General features: G+C 31.2%; 1 protein-coding gene across 1 annotated transcript in view; it reads right to left on the bottom strand.

Moving 5' to 3' along the window:
- Positions 1 to 18,419, bottom strand: part of LOC119603968 (transient receptor potential cation channel protein painless) — a 37,754-nt gene that overhangs the window by 3,766 nt on the left and 15,569 nt on the right. The window contains exons 2-3 of the mRNA XM_037956273.1: positions 3,690 to 3,796; positions 60 to 242 (exon numbers count right to left, since the gene is read on the bottom strand). Coding sequence (XP_037812201.1) covers positions 60 to 242; positions 3,690 to 3,743 — 237 coding nt within the window. The 5' untranslated portion in view covers positions 3,744 to 3,796. The remainder of the gene's footprint in view (positions 1 to 59; positions 243 to 3,689; positions 3,797 to 18,419) is intronic.

The raw sequence follows: 18,419 nt of genomic DNA, 5'->3' as shown, positions 1-18,419 counted from the left end.
AAAAATAATTAATATTTCATTATAATTACAAATAATTTAGAAGATTTACAAACACTTACATAATTAACATTGCAGTCTCTTTTTAAACATTCTTCCACAAATTCCGCACAACCATGTGTTTGAAGGGCCTTCTCGAATACACAAATATGCTTATCATCCGGTATAGAGGGTTCTGCACCCATATCTAAAGCCACCCGAAAATCTCGTATATCACGATTAGCTAAAGCTCGGCTTAATTGAGTCTGTGGAAGATAAATTATCAGTATGAATAGCAAGCATGGAAAATGGAAATTTTGAAATAGTAGAGTAGACTATAGACTAGATTATAGACTAGACTATAGACTACACTATAGAACAGATTATAGACTAGACTATAGAATAGAATATAGACTACAGACTTGACTAGACTATAGAATAGAATATAGACTAGACTATAGACTAGAATATAGACTAGACTATAAACTAGCCTATAGACTAGACTATAGACTAGACTATAGACTAAAGACTAGACTATAGACTAGACTATAGACTAGACTAGACTAGACTATAGACTAGACTAGACTATAGACTAGACTAGACTATAGACTAGACTAGACTATAGACTAGACTAGACTATAGACTACACTATAGAACAGATTATAGACTAGACTATAGAGTAGAATATAGACTACAGACTTGACTAGACTATAGAATAGAATATAGACTAGACTATAGACTAGAATATAGACTAGACTATAAACTAGCCTATAGACTAGATTATAGACTAGACAACAGACTAGACTAGACTACAGACTAGACTATAGAATAGACTATAGACTAGACTATAGACTAGACTATAGACTAGACTATAGACTAGACTTTAGACTAGACTATAGACTAGACTATAGACTAGACTTAGACTAGACTAGACTAGACTAGACTATAGACTAGACTATAGACTAGACTATAGACTAGACTATAGACTAGACTATAGACTAGACTATAGACTAGACTATAGACTAGACTATAGACTAGACTATAGACTAGACTATAGACTAGACTATAGACTAGACTATAGACTAACTATAGACTAGACTATAGACTAGACTATAGACTAGACTATAGACTAGACTATAGACTAGACTATAGACTAGACTATAGACTAGACTATAGACTAGACTATAGACTAGACTATAGACTAGACTATAGACTAGACTATAGACTAGACTATAGACTAGACTATAGACTAGACTATAGACTAGACTATAGACTAGACTATAGACTAGACTATAGACTAGACTATAGACTAGACTATAGACTAGACTATAGACTAGACTATAGACTAGACTATAGACTAGACTATAGACTAGACTATAGACTAACTATAGACTAGACTATAGACTAGACTATAGACTAGACTATAGACTATAGACTAGACTATAGACTAGACTATAGACTAGACTATAGACTAGACTATAGACTAGACTATAGACTATAGACTACTATAGACTAGACTATAGACTAGACTATAGACTAGACTATACTAGACTAGACTATAGACTAGACTATAGACTAGACTATAGACTAGACTATAGACTAGACTATAGACTAGACTATAGACTAGACTATAGACTAGACTATAGACTAGACTATAGACTAGACTATAGACTAGACTATAGACTAGACTATAGACTAGACTATAGACTAGACTATAGACTAGACTATAGACTAGACTATAGACTAGACTATAGACTAGACTATAGACTAGACTATAGACTAGACTATAGACTAGACTATAGACTAACTATAGACTAGACTATAGACTAGACTATAGACTAGACTATAGACTAGACTATAGACTAGACTATAGACTAGACTATAGACTAGACCTATAGACTAGACTATAGACTAGACTATAGACTAGACTATACTAGAACTATAGACTATAGACTAGACTATAGACTAGACTATAGACTAGACTATAGACTAGACTATAGACTAGACTATAGACTAGACTATAACTAGACTATAGACTAGACTATAGACTAGACTATAGACTAGACTATAGACTAGACTATAGACTAGACTATAGACTAGACTATAGACTAGACTATAGACTAGACTATAGACTAGACTATAGACTAGACTATAGACTAGACTATAGACTAGACTATAGACTAGACTATAGACTAGACTATAGACTAGACTATAGACTAGACTATAGACTAGACTATAGACTAGACTATAGACTAGACTATAGACTAGACTATAGACTAGACTATAGACTAGACTATAGACTAGATACTAGACTAGACTATAGACTAGACTATAGACTAGACTATAGACAGACTATAGACTAGACTATAGACTAGACTATAGACTAGACTATAGACTAGACTATAGACTAGACTATAGACTAGACTATAGACTAGACTATAGACTAGACTATAGACTAGACTATAGACTAGACTATGACTAGACTATAGACTAGACTATAGACTAGACTATAGACTAGACTATAGACTAGACTATAGACTAGACTATAGACTAGACTATAGACTAGACTCTAGACTAACTATAGACTAGACTATAGACTAGACTATAGACTAGCATATACTAGACTATAGACTAGACTATAGACTAGACTATAGACTAGACTGTAGACTAGACTGTAGACTAGACTAAGACTAGACTATAGACTAGACTATAGACTAGACTATAGACTAGACTATAGACTAGACTATAGACTAGAATATAGACTAGACTATAGACTAGACTATAGACTAGACTATAGACTAGACTATAGACTAGACTATAGACTAGACTATAGACTAGACTATAGACTAGAATATAGACTAGACTATAGACTAGACTATAGACTAGACTATGACTAGACTATAGACTAGACTATAGACTAGACTATAGACTAGACTATAGACTAGACTATAGACTAGACTAGACTAGACTATAGACGACTATAGACTAGACTATAGACTAGACTATAGACTAGACTATAGACTAGACATAGACTAGACTATAGACTAGACTATAGACTAGACTATAGACTAGACTATAGACTAGACTATAGACTAGACTAGACTAGACTAAGACTAGACTATAGACTAGACTATAGACTAGACTATAGACTAGACTATAGACTAGACTATAGACTAGACTATAGACTAGACTATAGACTAGACTATAGACTAGACTATAGACTAGACTATAGACTAGACTATAGACTAGACTATAGACTAGACTATAGACTAGACTATAGACTAGACTATAGACTAGACTATAGACTAGACTATAGACTAGACTATAGACTAGACTATAGACTAGACTATAGACTAGACTATAGACTAGACTATAGACTAGACTATAGACTAGACTATAGACTAGACTATAGACTAGACTATAGACTAGACTATAGACTAGATATAGACTAGACTATAGACTAGACTATAGACTAGACTATAGACTAGACTATAGACTAGACTATAGACTAGACTATAGACTAACTATAGACTAGACTATAGACTAGACTATAGACTAGACTATAGACCAACTATAGACTAGACTATAGACTAGACTATAGACTAGACTATAGACCAGACTATAGACTAGACTATAGACTAGACTATAGACTAGACTATAGACTAGACTGTAGATTAGACTTATTTCATTTATTTTTTTTAATTTATACTTACTTGTGGATCCGCTAGACATCCCGAAATGTCAATGGTACTATATTTATTGGACATTTTTTTACAGTCTCATATAGTCAATAGTTAATTTTTTGAGTAAAATTTTTTATCTAAAAAGAAAAAAAAACGAAAAATTAGTTAAATGATTTTTAGGAAATATTTATAATTTATATTTTTTCCTTAAAAGGTTCATAAGAGGTGAAGGAATTATTAAAGAATATTTCCAACCGATTTTTTCTTACAAATAATAATAATGTTTTAAATAGACGGACGGACATGGCTTTACATTATTGGAATGTGTGTGTTATAAAAATTTTAAAAATTCTATAGATTATTGCAAATAGTAAAATTATTTTTAGAATTCATTAAACTATTTCACTAAACAATTGGTATTTTTTTAAATTAAAAAAAAAAATGAACAGTTTTATCTAGGTCATCATGCTTGACTGCAAATGTTAACCAACATTAAAGTGCTCTTTGAATGACCACTAAACTAAAAATAAATTTAATTTTATTTTATATAAAAAACATTATTTAATTTCTATTTATTTTCTAAAGTACTTTATCAAAAGCAGAGATTCGAACAATTACTCATCAACATTCTAAATTAAATTTAGGAAGATTTAAAAACTTGATCTTGCAAAGCATTGCAAACTTTGATGTGCTTAGAAAATAATAACATCTTCATAACATTCTCTTCAATAAAAAATACTGCAATATTACTGGATATTTAGAGAAATTTTGTCAGTTGAAAACTTGAATAAAAAAAAAAAAAAAAAAAAAAATCATAATAAAACAATAATAAGGTAGAATCAGTAGAAAAGTACGTTCTCAATTTTACATGCCTTGAATTGTCACAAAAAAGAAAATTAAAAAATATAAAGAAAAACATCAAACATGAAAAAATATTTTAAAACTTTAAAAACTATTTAAAACTTAAAAAATATTTTAAAACTTTTTAATTTCAAATTAAACGTTGAATGGAATTTATAAATTTCCGCTATAAAAATGCTTCATTATTCCATAAATATTATTTAATTAGTTTTTACTCATTTTATAGTTGACAGGGAAACCAAAAATTGGATGTTCCTGCTCCAACATATGGTTACCAAAATTTTATAAACTGTCTGAAATGCACAAATAACCAACATATAAAAATATGCTATGTATTATATGCATACATATGAATTTTTGGTTGCCCTGGTAATTATTATTAAATTGCAAACTACTATTGGCCATTGTCTGCAACTTTCTTAAAAAAATAACGGAAATTCAACGAAGCATTAACACTTCAAGTTGTACTTGTAATGAAGAAAAAATGTATTAATTTTGAATAAAATATAAAAAAGAAAATAGTAATTGATTAAAGTACTTAAGTTAAGATTGTAATAATATAATGAACTAAGTAGAATAGTAAATGTATATTTATTTCAATTTCAATATAATTGTAAAGTAAGGAGAGAGCATAACGGTAATGATGTATTTATTAGGGGATTTCGGGTTTTGTAAAATTTGTGGCAGAATATGATTGCTTACACAATACAAAAACTACTAACTAACTACGAAACTAACTAACTAACACTACCTAACTAACTAACAACTAACTAACTAACTAACTAACTAACTAACTAACTAACTAAACCTAACTAACTAACTAACTAACTACGAACTTAACTCACTAACTAACTAAACGACTAACTACAACGAACTAACTATACGACTAATACGAACTAATCTAACGAACTAACTAACTACACTAACTAACTAACTAACTAACTAACTAACTACTAGCTAAACTACCTAACTAACTAACATACAACTACAATAACTAACTAACTAACTAACACTAACTAACTAACACTAACTAACTAACTAACTAACTAACTACTAACTAACTAACTAACTAACTAACTAACTAACTAACTAACTAACGAACTAACTACCTAACTAACTAACTAACTAACTAACTAACTAACTAACTAACGAACTAACTAACTAACTAACTAACTAACTAACTAACTAACTAACTAACTAACTAACTAACTAACTAACTAACTAACTAACTAACTAACTAACTAACTAACTAACTAACTAACTAACTAACTAACTAACTAACTAACTAACTAACTAACTAACTACTAACTAACTAACTAACTAACTAACTAACTAACTAACTAACTAACTAACTAACTAACTAACTAACTAACTAACTAACTAACTAACTAACTAACTAACTAACTAACTAACTAACTACTAACTAACTAACTAACTAACTAACTAACTAACTAACTAACTAACTAACTAACTAACTAACTAACTAACTACTAACTAACTAACTAACTAACTAACTAACTAACTAACTAACTAACTAACTAACTAACTAAACTAACTAACTAACTAACTAACTAACTAACTAACTAACTACTAACTACTAACTAACTAACTAACTAACTAACTAACTAACTAACTAACTAACTACTAACTAACTAACTAACTAACTAACTAACTAACTAACTAACTAACTAACTAACTACTAACTAACTAACTACTAACTAACTAACTAACTAACTAACTAACTAACTAACTAACTAACTAACTAACTAACTAACTAACTAACTAACTACTAACTAACTAACTAACTAACTAACTAACTAACTAACTAACTAACTAACTAACTAACTAACTACTAACTAACTAACTACTAACTAACTAACTAACTAACTAACTAACTAACTAACTAACTAACTAACTAACTAACTAACTAACTAACTAACTAACTAACTAACTAACTAACTAACTAACTAACTAACTAACTAACTAACTAACTAACTAACTAACTAACTACTAACTAACTAACTAACTACTAACTAACTAACTAACTAACTAACTAAACTAACTAACTAACTAACTACTAACTAACTAACTACTAACTACTAACTAACTAACGAACTAACTAACTAACTAACTAACTAACTAACTAACTAACTAACTAACTAACTAACTAACTAACTAACTACTAAATAACTAACTAACTAACTAACTAACTAACTAACTAACTAACTAACTACTAACTAACTAACTAACTAACTACTAACTACTAACTAACTAACTAACTAACTAACTAACTAACTAACTACTAACTAACTAACTAACTAACTAACTACTAACTAACTAGCTAACTACTATTCTACTTCTGTTTTTAGTTCTATTCTAGTTCTGCTCTGTTCTGTTCTAGTTCTACTTCTGATCAAGTTCTGTTCTAGTTTCTGTTCTAGTTCTGTTCTGTTCTAGTTCTGTTCTAGTTCTGTTCTAGTTCTGTTCTAGTTCTGTTCTAGTTCTGTTCTAGTTCTGTCCTAGTTCTGTTCTAGTTCTGTCCTAGTTCTGTTCTAGTTCTGTTCTAGTTCTGTTCTAGTTCTGTTCTACTTCTGTTCTAGTTCTGTTCTAGTTCTGTTCTAGTTCTGTTCTAGTTCTGTTCTAGTTCTGTTCTAGTTCTGTTCTAGTTCTGTTCTAGTTCTGTTCTAGTTCTGTTCTAGTTCTGTTCTAGTTCTGTTCTAGTTCTGTTCTAGTTCTGTTCTAGTTCTGTTCTAGTTCTGTTCTAGTTCTGTTCTAGTTCTGTTCTAGTTCTGTTCTAGTTCTGTTCTAGTTCTGCTCTAGTTCTGTTCTGTTCTGTTCTAGTTCTGTTCTAGTTCTGTTCTAGTTCTGTTCTAGTTCTGTTCTAGTTCTGTTCTAGTTTTGTTCTAGTTCAGTTCTAGTTCTATTCTTAATTTTTTTAAAGGGACACTACTAATGCATATTAATCCATAATGTGTTTATTACTCTTACTCTATCCACAATTAAAATGAAGACAAATCACCCATCTATTGTCGACAATAGCGCTTCGCCGTTAAAGTTAATTAGTTAATTTACACGGTGTTAATGTTAATTAAAGACAAAACTCAAACATCAAACCAGCCACAAACAAACAGCCAACATAATGCTAATTAAATTTAATTTTATATATTATTGTTATGTTATGTGTGTGATTTATTTCTGTGGAAGAAGAAAAAAGAAATATTCAAAATAAATTTTAAAAGGGCTTCTTAGGCCAAAGTGTCAGCTCGTGCTGTTCCATCAACTGGTTTTGTTGGTCAGCGACTTAATGACCAGTTTACATGTTTCATCAATAATTATACGGAAATCATAACCTAAAGACATATTTTTTTGAAAATATGTATTTCTATGAGTTATAGTTTTGTAGTATTTTAGGGAAAAAAAGAAGAAAAGATAATAAAAAAAAACATAAATATCTATCAATAAATAATAATAGTGATAATGTTATTCATTTAGTCATAATAAATCTATTCATTTTGATTGTGAGTTAGATATATTTTATATAATGACAAATTTGTGCTCATTAACGTTATGAGTGCGTAAAAAATTAAATTAAACCGCTTGATTACAATTGTTACCACAACCATAGACTACAATGAGTTTATTTAAAGATGTTGTTTAGAAAGTTTTTGGCTGGTGATAAAATTTCTTCTATTTTCTTTCATTTCTCCCTGGCTATTCTCTTATTGGTGTAAAATTGTTTATTAATTTCAGTCAAACTATTCGATGAGAATATTTGATCCTGAAGATATCCTAGAGAAAATTGATCTCACTAAACATGCGGACAGTCAAAAATCCGTTTGCATAACGTGAGTACCTGCTTTGACGGCTTAATCTTACGGTGACCTTTTACATCCACTGGGTAGACTTTAGACGGTCCACCACTCGCCGCCGTTGTGACTTCAATGAAGAATAATCAGGCGGCAACGTTTAGACATGACTGTGCCGATTCATGTTCAAAGCACTTTGCTGAAGTACTCGAGCTCGAGCCATGTGATCATGTTGCGAAATGACAGGCAGTATGAGACCAATCTGCGCTCTGCGCTCACAGCGCTCTGTTTATTCGACAACTGCACCTTGAGACATATTTGATAGAATACCAATATATCTGGATCCCTCTTTATGTTAAGATGGTATTATAAAAGAATATAGGAATTTCCATTAACTGTCCCAATAGGGAAGAGGTAAACCTCAACCATAAGTCGCGTAGCATATCCCAATTTGAATACGGTCGAGATAACAGTAGCACCGGGAACTTCTCCCAGCTATTTTAGGTTTAAATCACAGACACTACGGCAACCCTCGACATAACAAGTTCTGAGCGCAACTAGCCCCCGTAGTATCAGATGAAGTGGTTCTCTGGTTCGACCTACGATCAAATCATACGAAAAGACATATCCCAATATGAGTACGGTCGAGATAACAACAGCACCGGGAACTTCTCCCAGCGATTTTAGGTTTAAACCACAGACATTACGGGAACCTCGACAGAACAAGTTCTGAGCGCAACTAGCGCCCGTAGTATCAGATGAAGTGGTTCAAAGTGGATCAAATCATACGAAAAGACATATCCCAATATGGTCGAGATAACAACAGCACCGGGAACTTCTCCTAGCGATTTTAGGTTTAAACCACAGACACTACGGCAACCTCGACAGAGCAAGTTCTGAGCGCAACTAGCCCCGTAGTATCAGAAGAAGTGGTTCTCTGGTTCGAACTCAGACCAAATCATACGAAAAGACAGATAACGGACATCGCAGAATCGAAAATGCAATCTCTAGGGATTCAGAATATATAATTTTAATTTATTGTACAAATTGAAAAGCCGGCACCTGGTCTGTATCTATTCTAAAGTTATCGAACTAGAAAATAGTTGTAGAGCAGATCTAACTCCAAATGAATCAGTTGCATTCGATACAGATCATAATGGGACACTTTTGATTCCACTAAATACAGAACATTACCATAGTGTCGTGGATATTTTGCTTTGGTTTCGATCTCTTTGCTGGAAACGCGGTATTCGTAAACGTTTTGAAATTGCAGTTTGAGTAGCTCCCAATGATTTTGCAAGCTCTTGTTGAGTTTGACATGGAGTAAAGCCTCCAATTTTTGACCTTTAAACTTTTTTTTAGCTGACATTGGTAGTCTTCAACTTCTGTGTAAAGGGTATATAAGATTCGCCACCGCTGAATCTTACTTTTCTTATTGTTTTGTTAGAAATATAGTAGGAATATACTTTGTACATTTAAAATTCTATTTATAGCTTCTTAAAAATTTCCTTTCTTACATTTGCCTGATAAAATCAATTAATTAATGAATTGTATTAATTGGCCATCTAATTAGTAGAACGTGCTTAGTAGAGTGTGGAAAATTATTTTATATTTTACAAATGTTGATTAAACCTATACGATAAACAATTCATAAGAGAGCACAGTGGGAACGATATAATAAAAATATAAATTCATATTTCAAACATTTCGATATAACTTTTTAAATCTTCAAAATCTATAGTACATGTTGAGTCTAATGTCTAGATACAAAATGCAAATTAACTCCTTCAAGGATATTATCATGTAAACCTGACTGATCTTGCCCACTGTAGCCATACAAAATCAATAAGTTTGTAATATAATCCTATTTTGTTTTAAACTTACAAAAAAATATTTAAAAACTTTTAATCATTGTTAACTTTTCTAATAAACAACCTTTTTTCATAAAGACAGCAGCATAAATGTATCGATTACTAATCGATGCTTCATTTATTATGCCAAAAACGTCTTAACACTTAAATATCATAAATATTTTTACTCTATAATTTAAACAAAAAGATTAAGACACATTCAAACAAATTAGCTGGCAGATACATACATACAGAGTAGACCGTGCGAATTTATGAAAAAAAAAATTTTTAATTTAAATTTTTGTTGAATATTGTATAAAAAAGCGTGAGAATTTTTAAATAGTAACGTAAATAAAAACAACAAGAAAATATAAAAAATTAAAAAAAAAAACATTAACATCTTTTTGCAGTAAAATATAGATGGGGTTTTAATTAATTTAAACATCTATGCGGCTATCGAGCATCTGATTGTCTATCTGTTTACTTCCATCTAAAAGAAGCAGTGATGGGCAATACATATTCTTATAAAAACTTAATTGTGTTTGAAGCTATAATTGTGTAAAATCATTCTTCACCCAAGTACTTAACAGCTACACAATAGATTTGTTTTGCAATGCACTCATACATAAGATTTGTTAAAAAAACTGCCCCTCACTGACTCTATGACCCATTCATTTTATTGTATCATATAATTTTTCTTTTATCATACTTCAAATTAAACGCCCATGTTAATTAAGCATTACGTTTTTTCATTAATTTATGAAATGCAAAAAGAAGTCGAAAAAAATAAAAACTACAGATTCTCTTAGTTCCTATTATGCTGGGTTTTGAATAAAGCGAGCACTAAACGAATTTTTAATTGATTATCATGAACAAAAGCAAATGAACTAAAGTTTTGACCATTTAACGTAAAATAAAAAGAAATAATAGTGAAATAACAAAGAAGTTGATGGGAACTTAAATTTTTTAAGAGTCATATAAGTGACCTCTCTATGACTCTTAAAAAATTTAAGTTTAATCACCACACCAACCCATAAATAAGTGAATTTATAGGGGTTTGTAATTTTGAAAAGATTCACTAATTAAAATTATGATGGTCAGGAAATATGTACGTAGATTTTTACATTTACTTGAGTAATTAAGTTGTAGGTCAAGCTGTATGATCTTGTAGTTCTATACTTCGTCTAATAACGGCATACTTGATCATTACAGAAAAGAAGCCATAATGCAGAATGTTAAATGATTACACCAGGGACTCAAATATGTGAACTAATTCCTAAGGAATTTGAGATTTGGAAAAAAGTGCGAATGATAAAAACTTTTCCTGTCTGACTCAGTAGGATTGGCTTTAAAGTAGTCGCATATGCTGACGACGTTGTGCTTCCTATTCAAGGGAAATTTCTTCCCACAATAAGAGAACTCATGGAATCATCCCTCACTGTTCTACTATCATGGACCAAGGAAACCGGTCTGGTTGTCAACTCGGCCAAAACTGTACTAGTTCTTTTCACCAGGACGTACAAAATTCCAGAATTTAGACCTCCACGTTTTTATGGTAGCATTCTGAATACCTCAAGCGAAGTCAAATATCTTGGCGTAATTTTAAACTCTAAGGTCACGTCGAAACGTAATGCTGAGAGTCGAATGAAGGAGACAATATGTGCCTTCTATATATGTAGGAAAACCTTTGGGAAAAGATGGGGTCTTAAAACATACATTGTGCATTGGATGTACACCGAGATTATTAGACCTATTCTGACCTACGGAGCTGTTGTTTGGTGGAGAGTGGTGGATACCAAGACTTATTAGACAAATTATAGTTACTGTAGAAGCTGCTAGGACGAAGGAGTAGAATCGATACAACACAACTAACTAAGTAACTAGCTAGCAAACTAACTAACTAACTGACTAACTAACTAACTAACTAACTAACTAACTAACTAACTAACTATACTAACTAACTAACTAACTAACTAACTAACTAACTAACTAACTAACTAACTACTAATACTAACTAACTAACTAACTAACTAACTAACTAACTACTACTACTAACTAACTAACTAACTAACTAACTAACTAACTACTAACTACTAACTAACTAACTAACTAACTAACTAACTAACTAACTAACTAACTAACACTAACTACTAACTAACTAACTAACTAACTAACTAACTACACTAACTAACTAACTAACTACTAACTAACTAACTACTAACTAACTAACTACTAACTAACTAACTAACTAACTAACTAACTAACTAACTAACTACTACTAACTAACTAACTAACTAACTAACGAACTAACTACTAACTAACTACTAACTAACTAACTAACTACTAACTAACTAACATAACTAACTAACTAACTAACTAACTAACTAACTAACTAACTAACTAACTAACTAACTAACTAACTAACTAACTAACTAACTAACTAACTAACTACTAACTAACTAACTAACTAACTAACTAACTAACTAACTAACTAACTAACTACTAACTAACTAACTAACTAACTAACTAACTAACTAACTAACTAACTAACTAACTAACTAACTAACTAACTAACTAACTAACTAACTAACTAACTAACTAACTAACTAACTAACTAACTAACTAACTACTAACTAACTACTAACTAACTAACTAACTAACTAACTACTAACTAACTAACTAACTAACTAACTAACTAACTACTAACTAACTAACTAACTAACTAACTAACTAACTAACTAACTAACTACTAACTAACTAACTAACTAACTAACTAACTAACTAACTAACTAACTAACTAACTAACTAACTAACTAACTAACTAACTAACTAACTAACTAACTAACTAACTAACTAACTAACTAACTAACTAACTAACTAACTACTACTAACTAACTAACTAACTAACTAACTAACTAACTAACTAACTAACTAACTAACTAACTAACTAACTAACTAACTAACTAACTAACTAACTAACTAACTAACTAACTAACTAACTACTAACTAACTAACTAACTAACTAACTAACTACTAACTAACTAACTAACTAACAAACTAACTAACTAACTAACTAACTAACTAACTAACTAACTACTAACTAACTAACTAACTAACTACTAACTAACTAACTAACTAACTAACTAACTAAACTACTAACTAACAAACTAACTAACTAACTAACTAACTAAACTAACTAACTAACTAACTAACTAACTAACTAACTAACTAACTACTAACTAACTAACTAACTAACTAACTAACTAACTAACTAACTAACTAACTAACTAACTAACTAACTAACTAACTAACTAACTAACTAACTAACTAACTAACTAACTAACTAACTAACTAACTAACTAACTAACTAACTAACTAACTAACTAACTAACTAACTAACTAACTAACTAACTACTAACTAACTAACTAACTAACTAACTAACTAACTAACTAACTACTAACTAACTAACTACTAACTAACTAACTACTAACTAACTAACTAACTAACTAACTAACCTAACTAACTAACTAACTACTAACTAACTAACTAACTAACTACTAACTAACTAACTAACTAACTAACTAACTAACTAACTAACTAACTAACTAACTAACTAACTAACTAACTAACTAACTAACTAACTAACTAACTAACTAACTAACTAACTAACTAACTAACTAACTAACTACTAACTAACTAACTAACTAACTAACTAACCAACTAACTAACTAACTACTAACTAACTAACTAACTAACTAGCACCGAATCCTTTTTTGCGATCAAAAGAGCAAAAAATGATTCGGTCAGGTGAACCAGTCAAATCACCACCAAATGTCCAAAGCGCTAGAGTAATTCCATGTAATTTGTTTTGACTTAAATGGTCTTATCTATGAAACCCAGAATACACAGAGGGAAAAAGAAATATACACGCTTGGTAACAAATTGGCACCAAAGAGTTTGTAATTTTTCAATAACAACCGTTGTCAAAGTATATACATACGTACGACAACACTATGTCGCAACGTTGTCAACATTGCAACAATTCGTTGTCGAAATCTAAATTTTTACACATACGTTGTCTAAATGTTAACAAACGTGGTAAGTTCACTATTGCAAACAATCCGTTGCCAATAGTGAGCTTTAACATTTAGACAACGTATGTGTAAAAAATTTAGATTTCGACAACGAATTGTTGCAATGTTGACAACGTTGCGACATAGTGTTGTCGTACGTATGTATATACTTTGACAACGGTTGTTATTGAAAAATTACAAACTCTTTGGTGCCAATTTGGTACCAAGCGTGTATATTTCTTTTTCCCTCTGTGTAGGCGTCAGGCCAGAAACGATGAGTAGTCCTTTTAGCGCAAAATTCATATGTTGCCAAAAGGATGGGAAAAGGTCATAGTTAACAATTCTTTAAAAAAATCAAAAAACCTAGTTACATTTTGGAACATAATGCCGAAAATCAATTCAAATCAATCGGAAATCATTTCCTTAAGTTGATGAGAGAATCTCTGATTTTAACTAGTAATGTGTTTTCATGTCAACAGTATTATTCATGATTTTATATTTAAACTATGATTCACAAACAAATACAGTTCAATTGTAAAAATCTGTATCTACAATTTTGTGTTTATTAACAAATCAAATACGAACAAGTATGTAAACGCGAATGTACTCCAAATAAATTTAAATTTATGTTGATGTAATCTATATCACGTGTAAGTCATTGATTTATATACATATATAGGAAGTATATTTAATAATTATCCTTAACGATTCCATTTTCGTCCAGGTTTTCTATTTCTTGGAATATGTTTAAATTTGGTTTTCATTGGCAGGTATTTTCATTAATTGATATAAACGATGACAAGCTGTCACTGTATTTTGTGCATTACAAAGACAAATTACAATTCAAAATTAGATTATTATTAAAACATAATAACACGACCACAAAACTGGACCACCAAAATTATGTTATTAATGACTTTAGTCAAATATTTAAACAAAAATTCGTTAGAATTATTCCTTTATTCTATCTGTTTATAAACATCCTCATATTCATCTATTGATGGTTTTAAAAAGAATTTCTTCGTTTTGGTATTCATGTATGAACTGCCATCATGTTGAGTAGATTTACGTGTTTATCCAGTTTTTTCTGTTGCCATTCATTGCATTTTAACATACTATGTGTGTATTTTTTCAAACCACGTCTAAGCCAGTTACCATCATCATCAACAAGCATTAGCTTTGTGAAAATTGACATTCATAACGCCTCCTATAATTATGCGTAGTTTTATGTCTACACAGGTAATGGCCATAATCGGAAACATGTTGGGTAGCTGTGCATAAGTTAAAGTGCATTGTTGCATTTTAATGTAATTGTCCATGTTTGTAGACACAAACATCCATATAAGCAGTAGGTTACTGTTTTGTTATATCCTATAACCCAAATAACTATAAGTATGTTGTGTACTATGGATTTGTGGTGTTTGTGTAATATAAAGATCTGGTTCCATAGTAAGTTAAGTAGTATTGCTAGAACTAGCAGTGAAGCAGAACTAAAGTAGGTGTTGTGTGTAATATAAAGATCTGGTTCCATAGTAAGTTAAGTAGTATTGCTAGAACTAGCAGTGAAGCAGAACTAAAGTAGAACTGAACTAGAACTAGAACTGAACTTAAACTGAACTAAAACTGAACTAAAACCGAACTAGAACTGAAGTAGAACTGAACTAGAACTGAACTAGAACTGAACTAGAACTGAACTAGAACTGAACTAGAACTGAACTAGAACTGATCTGAACTAGAACTGAACTGAACTAGAACTGAACTGACTGAACTGAACTAGAACTGAACTAGAACTGAACTAGAAAACTGAACTAGAACTGAACTAGAACTGAACTAGAACTGAACTAGAACTGAACTAGAACTGAACTAGAACTGAACTAGAACTGAACTACTGAACTAGAACTGAACTAGAACTGAACTAGAACTGAACTAGAACTGAACTAGAACTGAACTAGAACTGAACTAGAACTGAACTAGAACTGAACTAGAACTGAACTAGAACTGAACTAGAACTGAACTAGAACTGAACTAGAACTGAACTAGAACTGAACTAGAACTGAACTAGAACTGAACTAGAACTGAACTAGAACTGAACTAGAACTGAACTAGAACTGAACTAGAACTGAACTAGAACTGAACTAGAACTGAACTAGAACTGAACTAGAACTGAACTAGAACTGAACTAGAACTGAACTAGAACTGAACTAGAACTGAACTAGAACTGAACTAGAACTGAACTAGAACTGAACTAGAACTGAACTAGAACTGAACTAGAACTGAACTAGAACTGAACTAGAACTGAACTAGAACTGAACTAGAACTGAACTAGAACTGAACTAGACTGAACTAGAACTGAACTAGAACTGAACTAGAACTGAACTAGAACTGAACTAGAACTGAACTAAAACTAGAACTGAACTAGAACTGAACTAGAACTGAACTAGAACTGAACTAGAACTGAACTAGAACTGAACTAGAACTGAACTAGAACTGAACTAGAACTGAACTAGAACTGAACTAGAACTGAACTAGAACTGAACTAGAACTGAACTAGAACTGAACTAGAACTGAACTAGAACTGAACTAGAACTGAACTAGAACTGAACTAGACTGAACTAGAACTGGAAACTGAACTAGAACTGAACTAGAACTGAACTAGAACTGAACTAGAACTGAACTAGAACTGAACTAGAACTGAACTAGAACTGAACTAGAACTGAACTAGAACTGAACTAGAACTGAACTAGAACTGAACTAGAACTGAACTAGAACTGAACTAGAACTGAACTAGAACTGAACTAGAACTGAACTAGAACTGAACTAGAACTGACTAGAACTGAACTAGAACTGAACTAGAACTGAACTAGAACTGAACTAGAACTGAACTAGAACTGAACTAGAACTGAACTAGAACTGAACTAGAACTGAACTAGAACTGAACTAGAACTGAACTAGAACTGAACTAGAACTGAACTAGAACTGAACTAGAACTGAACTAGAACTGAACTAGAACTGAACTAGAACTGAACTAGAACTGAACTAGAACTGAACTAGAACTGAACTAGAACTGAACTAGAACTGAACTAGAACTGAACTAGAACTGAACTACTAGAACTGAACTAGAACGAACTAGAACTGAACTAGAACTGAACTAGAACTGAACTAGAACTGAACTAAACTGAAGAACTGAACTAGAACTGAACTAGAACTGAACTAGAACTGAACTAGAACTGAACTAGAACTGAACTAGAACTGAACTAGAACTGAACTAGAACTGAACTAGAACTTAGAACTGAACTAGAACTGAACTAGAACTGAACTAAACTGAACTAGAACTGAACTAGAACTGAACTAGAACTGAACTAGAACTGAACTAGAACTGAACTAGAACTGAACTAGAACTGAACTAGAACTGAACTAGAACTGAACTAGAACTGAACTAGAAACTGAACTAGAACTGAACTAGAACTGAACTAGAACTGAACTAGAACTGAACTAGAACTGAACTAGAACTGAACTAGAACTGAACTAGAACTGAACTAGAACTGAACTAGAACTGAACTAGAACTGAACTAGAACTGAACTAGAACTGAACTAGAACTGAACTAGAACTGAACTAGAACTGAACTAGAACTGAACTAGAACTGAACTAGAACTGAACTAGAACTGAACTAGAACTGAACTAGAATGAAATAGAACTGAACTAGAATGAACTAGAACTGAACTAGAACTGAACAAGAACTGAACTAGAACTGAACTAGAACTGAACTAGAACTGAACTGAACTAGAACTGAACTAGAACTGAACTAGAACTGAACTAGAACTGAACTAGAACTAGAACTGAACTAGAACTGAACTAGAACTGAACTAGAACTGAACTAGAACTGAACTAGAACTGAACTAGAACTGAACTAGAACTGAACTAGAACTGAACTAGAACTGAACTAAACTGAACTAGAACTGAACTAGAACTGAACTAGAACTGAACTAGAACTGAACTAGAACTGAACTAGAACTGAACTAGAACTGAACTAGAACTGAACTAGAACTGAACTAAACTGAATTAGAACTGAACTAGAACTGATGTGGGACTGGATTAGTTTAGAGGAATTTTGCTGAATTAATTTTTTCGATCAACAGTATTGGTCCTTGGGGCGAAAGAAATTGAAATA

Source organism: Lucilia sericata, unplaced genomic scaffold (genome assembly GCF_015586225.1).
Source record: "Lucilia sericata isolate MDLA Ls3-8-SP2 unplaced genomic scaffold, ASM1558622v1 Contig000350F_arrow, whole genome shotgun sequence".
NCBI classification, from domain to species: Eukaryota; Metazoa; Arthropoda; class Insecta; order Diptera; family Calliphoridae; genus Lucilia; species Lucilia sericata.
Note: the sequence above shows the minus strand (reverse complement) of the source record. Positions and strands in the feature narration are given on the sequence as shown.